Source organism: Syngnathus acus, chromosome 19 (genome assembly GCF_901709675.1).
Source record: "Syngnathus acus chromosome 19, fSynAcu1.2, whole genome shotgun sequence".
Taxonomy (NCBI): Eukaryota; Metazoa; Chordata; class Actinopteri; order Syngnathiformes; family Syngnathidae; genus Syngnathus; species Syngnathus acus.
The window spans coordinates 8,893,484-8,902,060 of record NC_051103.1 but is presented as its reverse complement, the minus strand read 5'-3'; the positions used below and the strand labels follow the sequence as shown (position 1 = coordinate 8,902,060).

General features: G+C 49.5%; 2 protein-coding genes and 1 long non-coding RNA gene across 4 annotated transcripts; 1 reads left to right on the top strand and 2 right to left on the bottom strand.

Annotated features, from left to right (window-relative positions):
• Positions 1–1,807: 1,807 nt before the first annotated feature.
• On the bottom strand, positions 1,808–4,648 carry si:ch211-207i20.2 (uncharacterized protein LOC568537 homolog). The gene is made up of 5 exons (XM_037277360.1): positions 4,333–4,648; positions 3,487–3,625; positions 3,355–3,407; positions 3,233–3,293; positions 1,808–2,627 (listed from the first exon to the last, which is right to left on the bottom strand). The coding sequence occupies exons 1-5, from the start codon at positions 4,504–4,506 to the stop codon at positions 1,864–1,866; spliced, it is 1,191 nt and encodes a 396-aa protein (XP_037133255.1). The 5' UTR covers positions 4,507–4,648; the 3' UTR covers positions 1,808–1,863.
• A 53-nt stretch (positions 4,649–4,701) lies between these two features.
• On the top strand, positions 4,702–6,829 carry rpp30 (ribonuclease P/MRP 30 subunit). Of its 2 annotated transcripts, XM_037277364.1 has the most exons (12): positions 4,702–4,987; positions 5,117–5,175; positions 5,319–5,375; positions 5,450–5,515; positions 5,583–5,654; positions 5,732–5,821; positions 5,901–6,017; positions 6,080–6,109; positions 6,177–6,214; positions 6,283–6,362; positions 6,437–6,496; positions 6,584–6,829. In XM_037277364.1, the coding sequence occupies exons 1-12, from the start codon at positions 4,813–4,815 to the stop codon at positions 6,658–6,660; spliced, it is 921 nt and encodes a 306-aa protein (XP_037133259.1). In that variant the 5' UTR covers positions 4,702–4,812; the 3' UTR covers positions 6,661–6,829. The 2 variants fall into 2 exon arrangements, with proteins under 2 accessions (XP_037133259.1, XP_037133260.1); XM_037277365.1 differs by lacking the exon at positions 6,080–6,109.
• On the bottom strand, positions 6,761–8,271 carry LOC119137843. The gene is made up of 4 exons (XR_005100998.1): positions 7,608–8,271; positions 7,389–7,488; positions 7,255–7,328; positions 6,761–7,086 (listed from the first exon to the last, which is right to left on the bottom strand). It is a non-coding gene; the product is annotated as an uncharacterized LOC119137843 (long non-coding RNA).
• Between the last annotated feature and the right edge of the window lie 306 nt (positions 8,272–8,577).

The following is an 8,577-nucleotide window of genomic DNA, read 5'->3' as shown; positions in this document are numbered from 1 at the left end:
TCAGTCACTTCACCAAAACGCAACAATATAATTACGTGAGCTCTTTGCATAAACCTCGATGCAAAGAAACTCCTCTTTTTGGGTACAGGCTACAAGGAGTATATATTACAAAGGAGACTTTATACTTAATTGTGATCATCATTCATCCATCCATCCATTTTATTTTATTACTCAGGTATTTTCAAAGCAAATTAATATTGTTGCATTTATTTATTTGCTTTAACATGACAGCGCAATATAATTAAAAGCTGACACGATAGCAATGTCAAACGTGTTCATTTAAGAAAAAGCCACACACGTTTTGTGATCAAATCTTTCATAACGAGAATGATTTGAGTGAATTGATTTTACAATTTTGATCCCCCCTACCCACCATCTGTCACTTTGCTTGGGGACAAAAGGAGCCTTCAGAACTGAAATTTCTTCTCAATTATTCATTCAAATCAATTCACTCAAATCATTCTCGTTATGAAAGATTTGATCACAAAACGTTTCCGTCTGTACGACTGGTCTTTGAATGCACCCCGCTTCAATGGCAGAACGCGGATGAATTTAAAGACATCAAATGAGAATAATCCTTTATAAAAATTTAAATTGACTGACGCAAACGTGAGTTCTTCATGTTTTTATTGAAAACAACATACCGTTTTTTTCCGTGTATAATGCGCCCCCATGTATAATACGCACCCTAAAAATGGCATGTTGATGCTGGAAAAAAGCCTGTACCCATGTATAATACGCACCCAATTTTTTTTTTTTTTTTAAGTCCCAATGATCGTCACACACGCAGGGAGGCAATGGGTCCCATTTTTATAGTCTTTGGTATGGTCTTAACTAGGCTGGATGTATTTTTTTTGTTGGCGTTGATTTCTCCGACTGCCCGTAAAGGCACCACCGCGATCAGTTAGGTTAAAATGAAAAGAGAGGAAAGTGACGTGCGGACATGTGAAAAAGGCGGCTCTGTATGGGAGAGAAGTTGAAGAGGAATAAAAACACCCTTGGAAACCAAAACTTGCCCCTCGTCGTGACTCGGAGCCGCAACAAATGTTTCGGATTTGTGTAGGGTACATTGTGACAGCAAACGAGCAGGTGATCGAGCAAGCGTCTGATACGAGAGCATTGCGTTCGTATGGAGCGTGTTTGAAGTGAACAGCAGAGACGAAAGGAACAAGGCAAAGTGTTGTGAAATAAAATATTACCTGTAATACGTATTTTGTTATTTGCTGATTGTATGTATTAAACTATCACATTCATTGTCAGTCAAGAAGAGAAGAGGACTATTCGCATCGGATCCATAGTGCACATGCGCAGTGATACTGCCTCCGTATGACGTCCAGTCCGCGATGGAGATTAAAAAACAAACAATATTTGACAATAACACAGGTTTCTGTTCCTGTCTTTGGTAATGTCACCCTGTCTTTTTGTTCCACGTCTTTGTCGGTCAGTCCTGTTGTTGGTTTTGTTAGAGTTATGTTAGTTTACCAAGTCTGTGTTTTGAGTTCCTCCAATGAACCCTGGTCCAAGCTGCACTTGGTCGCCCTCTTCTTTTCCACACTCCATCCGTGACAAGATTTTCTTCAAAAATTGTTGTACCATGATTTTCTTCAAAAAAAAAAAAAAAAAAAATCTTTTTTAAAAAATGTAAAAAAAAATTGTACCCATGTATAATGCGCACCCCGGATTTTAGGACAATAAATTCGTTAAATTTTGCGCATTATACATGGAAAAAAACTGTAAATTTCACATCGTATGTTGAAACATTGGTATTCGGACGTTCTTCCAGTGAAACACACAAGCTCACAGCGGGTGGGTATACGACCAAAGCTTTTATTGGAGAGAAATGAGGAGAGGACATGACATGTATCAAGTGTAGCCGCACTTGTGCATCTTGAGGTTGCGGCCGTTGGCGTAGCCCTTTCCGCACTTGTCGCAGATGAAGCGTTTGCCGCCGTCGTGCACGTGAGTCTTGTGCGTGCGTAGGTGGCTGCCCTGGGTGAAGGTCTTGGCGCAGACGTCGCAGGCGTACGGCCGCTCGCCCGTGTGCACGCGCACGTGCAGCTTTAGGCTGTTGGCGTTGTTGAAGCTCTTGAGGCAGGACTGGCAGGCGAAGGGCCGCTGGGCTGAGTGCGTGCGGCCGTGCGTGTTCAGGCTGCTCTGCTGGCTGAAAGTCTTGCCGCACTGCCGGCAGGCGTAGGGCCGCTCGCCCGTGTGCACGCGCCGGTGGATCTTCAGGTTGACCGCCTGGCGGAAAGTCTTGGGGCACACATCGCAGGCGAAGGGCCGGGCGCTGCTGTGGACGCGCAGGTGGTTCTTCAGGTTGGCCGCGTGCCGGAAGCTTTTGGGGCACTCGTGGCACTTGAGGGGCTTCTGGCCCGTATGGATCAGCTGGTGGGTCCTGAGCGCCACGGCGCGCGTGAAGCCTTTCCCGCACAGGCCGCAGCCGAACGACTTGACGCCCATGTGGCTGCGGGTGTGCCGCTGCAGGTTTTGTCTCAGGGTGAAACCGCGGCCGCAGAGCTCACAGGCGAACAGCTTCTCCCGTCCCGGAGACAAGGAGGACTTGCCGCGGTGCGCGCAAGCATCGGGATCCAGCGCGGTGCCCGAAGCCACCGCATCCGGTCCGGCGCCTGCCGGGGGACAAAAATAAGTTAAAGTTAAGTTAAAGTCCCAATGATCGTCACACACACATCTGGGTGTGGTGAAATTTGTCCTCTGCATTTAACCCATCCCTGTGTGATTTTGATCCATCCCCTGGGGGAGAGGGGAGCAGTGAGCAGCAGCGGTGCCGCCGGGCTCGGGAATCATTTGGTGATCTAACCCCCCAATTCCAACCCTTAATGCTGCGTGCCAAGCAGGGAGGCAATGGGTCCCATTTTTATAGTCTTTGGTATGACCCGGCCGGGGTTTGAACCCACAACCTTCCAGTCTCAGGGCGGACACTCTACCACTAGGCCACTGAGCTGGCAATGTCAGCCAGAGAGTTGCACTCAAAAGGAGGTGTGGCTTTGACCGGGCCTCTTTGCACATGTCACGCCACGCCCTCCTATCTGTTGCCATTGCAACACAGCCCTTTGGCTGCGGTCGGCGCAATGTGACTGCATCTCTATGAAGTCAAGTCCTCGAGACAGGACAAACAAAAACATTTGGGTGAGAGACTGAGCGGCAACAGGAATTTGCCCAAATGGGAATGAGTGCAGTAGCCGCTTTGTTGCAGGCATAAAGGGGCTCTCACGCTCAGCGATGGCGTCCAGGCGTCCGTGTCGGATCAACGGCGGCTCATCCGGCGGTGGCTCCTGCGCCCATAAATCCATCAGCGAGGGCAGCCGAGCAGGCCAATCCTGCGTGCGGGCTTACCTGAGGCAGCGCGGGGGTGTGGCGGGGCGGTGCGCCGTACGAGTGCTCAGCCTCTGTGCGGGCGGGCGTACAGACAGATGGCCAATTAGCTCGGTGAGCCGCAACATCGCGAGCAGAGGGCTCGGCGCATACCCACGCAGGCCTTGTTGAGGACGATGGCGATCGGCGCCGTCTTGTCGCCGGCTCGTCTCAGTTTGACGTCGTCCACAATGTTGATGATCTTCCCCAAAGCCTCATTGGCCAGTGTCTCCAAGATGGCGGCAAAGCATACCTAGGACAGAAGTCAATGTCACGCCGGCGCTAAACACAAGTCGAGGGCCACGGGCCGGGCGACCGTAGCATACAGACATGGGTGCAGTTTGGAGCGCAAGACACCAACATCACATCGGATGAGGGAACAAGATGGCAAAACCGTTTGGGGCTCAAAGCCAGATGACTCGTGTTTTGGCATGGTGGAATATACTACCGTTGTGCTTCCTCTACTAATACTCATTCATATAGAACTTTCACAACTGCCGCAGCTGTACCAAGGTGCTTTGCAAAACACGTGACACAAACAAAAACAACAATCCAATTCTAACCAACCAACGTTTTACTCCCGCAAAGTGAGTCAAAGTGTGAATTCCTCCCATATTAAGCTAAAAGCCTGCAAGGTAAATAAATGCTCCAAATCACTTGGCTAGCTATTTTTATAGCGTAAGTGAAAGTGAAGCAGTCACCTGGTTTGCTATCGCAAGTCAAGTACATACACAACATGACAACACGCTGTTGGGCGAAACTTTGAGGCGCACTCGGAGATAAAAGACATACCGGATACCTACTCATGAAACTTGCACGGCGGCATTATGGCCGAAGAGACAGAAAACACCGCGGGTAGTGGCAGCGCAAGATGGCCGCCGGTGGTTTCACTTCTCCCGACGGCGAGTAAGCAACATTGTTAGTCCATTTGTACGAGTCCGCGGTCTACGGGCGACTCACCAGCCTCTCGCGTCTCTCTCTGCGTCGGGTGGCCGCCCACGGAGCTTCGTCTCCAGGGTGGGCGTCGCTCGTCGGGCCGCTTCCGTCTTCCTGCTGCTTGTGGAGCTCGGCCACGGCGGCATGCACGAGCGCCTCCATGACGGCGGCCAGCTGCGCGTGCACGTCCACGCTCATCTCGTCGCCGAACCGACGCGACGACGCTTCTTCGCACTTCGAGTGTCTCCACTCGGTTCGACGTTTTCACAAGGCGCTAGACAAACCTTTCCGGCGACGGCTGACGCGCACAGCGTGATGGCATTACCCCGGAAGAGTTTGACTAGATTCCGTTTCCGGTTCACACTTCCGGAGGTGGAAGGGTAAAAAGGTCAACGTTATAATCGCAATTGTGTGTAAAATATTCAAATCCGTCGCTTGTGGGGAAATAAAATAAAATAAAATCAGCGTCTTGTGGCATAATCGTAGACTTCAGCTTCGTCTTCGATGCCCCGCCCCAGCCCGCACAACAACTTCATTTCCCAAAAGGCATTTCGGCGTTTCGGTCCACATGCGGTTCCTTCCATCGTCGTCAGCATCATGTCAGTTTTTATGGATTTAAACTTGACTTTCTCGGCAGAGAAAGGCATCATGCAGCAACTCATCGACACGGCAGCTCACCGTGAGTCTTGTGACACTAAACTCTAAAGACCTTGGATAGAGCTCAAGAGAGCTAGGTTACCAAAGTTAACAGCGCGTGCTGCAATATATGAATAAGGATCAACACGTTAACTGTGTGGTTTTCGTGCAGTTGGATTCTCCACAGTGGCCGTCAACTACACGTTTGAGCCTACTGGCAAAAAGAAAGAGGTGAAACTCACTCCCTCACTCATTCCCTCGCTCGTTCCGTCCCTCGCTCCCTCACTCGCTCCCTCCCTCCCTCACTCGCTCACTCACACTCAAGCAAAAGCACACTGAAGGCGATAAAGTCATGACTATTTTCCCGCCTATAGGCGATTCCGTCACCCAAGCCGATTGAGGAACTCATTGATCAGCTGCCCATCGTCCAGGTAAACGCCAATTCTCTGGACTTCGTCCGTACATGTGTTGACACCGCAACTCCATTTCATTGGCATTGGCGCAGGGTCGCTCTCGACCAATCCGAGTGCTCAACAGACTGACGCTGGTGATGTCAGAACTGAGTCACTGGGTAAGTACTCCTCGTGTCAACTGTCATTTGAAAAGCACCTGAAAGATTGTCGTGCCTGTGTGCGCAGAGGCCAAACCCGACCGAATACGCCGACTTTGACCTGTTGGCGGTTCAACCGACAACGGAAAAACTTTTTCACGTGAGACGCGTACATGCACTCCCAAAATCAAACAAAATGTACAACCCACCCATTGCCGGTCGGTGTTGTCGTCATAGGCGGCGTGCACGCAGTTAGAGGTCGACGTGATCAGCGTGGTGGTGACGGAGAAACTCCCCTTCTTCTTCAAGAGAGCTCCAGTCAACGTGGTGACATATCATTTCAAATGAATCATGATGAAACACGCAAACAATGAAGCAGACTCACTAAAAGCGCACGTACACGTAGGCTGTCGAGAGGGGCGTGGCGTTCGAAGTGTCATACGCGGCCGCCATCAGAGACGCCACCATGAGGCGTTACACCATCGCAAACGCTGTTAACCTGGCGCAGGCCTGCAGAGGGAAGGTGAGGAGGGTGATGACAACATCACGATTAACTTGATCATTGGCCGCCCTCGTGTCTTTTAGAACGTGCTGGTGACGAGTGCAGCGACAAAGGTGTGGCCGGCGCCCGTTGTGTTTTTTGAACCATCACGTGTGTTTTGACATGCCGTTGTGTTTTCAGCTTCTGGAGCTGCGGGGACCTTATGACATCATCAACCTGTATCCTTGACCCCGCCCACAGCTCCTCTGGGCCCTCACAAATGCGCATTTTCCTGACACAGCCTCAGGTGCTCATTGCTGGGTCTGTCTGACGATGATGCTAAGCGCTCGGTTTCCTGCATTTGTCGCTCGCTTTTGTTGCACGCGGGTAAGTGGTCAAAGTGGGCGGAGCTTACATTGCAGGCGTGTCTTATCCGGGTTTTTTTTCTTTTGTTGCTGCAGAAACCAGAAAGACAGCGAGTGGCGTCGTTTCTACCAAAAAGAGCTGTGGCGACTCTGCCGGTCAGCAGGAGCCCCGCCCTTTACTCGATGGAAGTCTGAAGGTCAAACGGGGCGGGGCCTACTCATTCATTGTGCTTTCCTCGGCAGGGGACAGCGGCAAAGACGACGCGGACGAAGGGCGTGCTCCCGCCGCCAAGAGACTCAAAAGTCAGCTGACTGACTGAGCGAGGCGGCCCAATGATTTGCTCTGCCCTCTCCTGCTATCAAGTCTAAGAAAGTGAAGCTAGTAGAATGATAGGTTAACAGATGTTTTTTTTGTTTTTGTTTTAATTTGCCCCTGATTCAAAGTCAAAATTTACGTCAGGAGGTTCGCTGAATAAAAGTCCTACTTGATTTCTGATTGTTTCACTTTGGCAAATTGTACATGAAGTTTTCTTGTCAGTGTAGAGGGAGTGATATCAAAAGAGTCAGTGCATTCCAAGTCAACGGGGCGGCAGGCAACAAGTTGGGCCGGGGATGGAATGGGCTCAGCCCAAGGAAACAGCTTTATCCATTTTCTGGTTCTTCATTCTTGTCATCAACTCGAGCAGTCAGCTGCACGGGTTAGTGGAAACCCCACCTCCTGCGGGCATCATGTGGTTGATGTGACCCTGAAAGACACAATGATGTCATCACCTACGTGTGGCTTAGCCCAAGCGCATTCAAACAAGTCAAAACAATTGAGGCAGCCAAAGATGTATGTGTGACATCGACATGGAATGACAAATGTGTCGTCTTGTATTGTCACACGCGTGCTTGTCGCGGTTCTGGTGCGGTACCGGCTCGCCTGCGAGACATCTGGGGCAAGCGAGCGGTGTGCTTCCGGGTCTGAAACTGCACACCTGCACAGACACTTGGGTCAGGTAGCCATAGCAAGCAGAGAGTGTGAAGAAAACGTCACGGCAGCCGAGACCGACCTGCTGCTCCTCCTCGCGATGACTCCCAAGCAAAGCGGGAAGCATTTCCATTGGACCACCTCCGTCTTTAAGTCCCGCCTCCAAGCGGACCCGTTTCTTGTGCACCAACATTTCAACACACGCCAGACAAACAAAGACGTCACACACATTTAACAACAACAAACGCCAGACATATACGTCACACACGTTTAATTAGAATAACAACAAACTCTTACCGGTGTGAAACTGCAATGATCCACTTCCGGCCCCCAACATCTCTTGACGAGCTGCTCTTGCTGCATGCTAAAAACGGCCAGCTAACATCTGCTTAGTCCGAAGATAGGCTAACATCAATGGAAGAGGAGAACACGCGATGTTTTGACATTTAGAGCCATCGCTTGGTTGTTCTCGCCTGTCCTTCCTCTGAATGGAACCAACAGCAGGTCCTGCCTGGCCGGACTTCGACTTCAAATTGGCTAAGTCACGAGACGTCACTTCCGTTGGAAAAAAAACCTCTTCAAAACAAAATCGCAAATACCGGCGCAGTTGCAGAGACTGTGTGGACACATTTGCAGCAAGGCTACTTACTGCTAGAAAAGCAATTCATAGCACTTCTATCCCTGACTACTACCAAAGCTTTTTTTCCGCACTTCCATTTTTAACCTATAGCCATCTTGGCTTGTATTTTTCAATCCCATTATCTTGAACTGTTAAACAGATGCCGGAAATTGTACTTCTCATGCCCCGTGGATGACGTCACTCCGTTTAAACAATGATTGACCAAGTAAGTTGGGTGGAAACCTAATGTTTGAATAAAAGGTTGAATTGAAAAAAGAAAAAAAAAAGTTGAGCGGAAAAAAAGATCAGTTATCTGTAGTGACGCTTGTTTCTCACGAGATGGCAGCAGAGTCTTGCAGTTGTCTCGTTCGGTTTGGCAATTCCGACTGCTTTTCTCCTCGTCGCATATCATGTGATGAAGCAGCACATTGAGATCTCCGAATATTTATTGTGGATTAAAAAGAATAAATTTTATTTATTTGTTCAATTGTACATTTTATAAATCAAATGTATTGATGATTTCCGTGGTGCGCAGTAACTGTACCATGGGGGCGTTGTGTAGTTGTATTGTTTGAAGTATATGGTTTGTTCCCACGGGATGTTGTAATATAGAGAAAAATGTGCGCGTTGCCGTTGTCGACATTACCT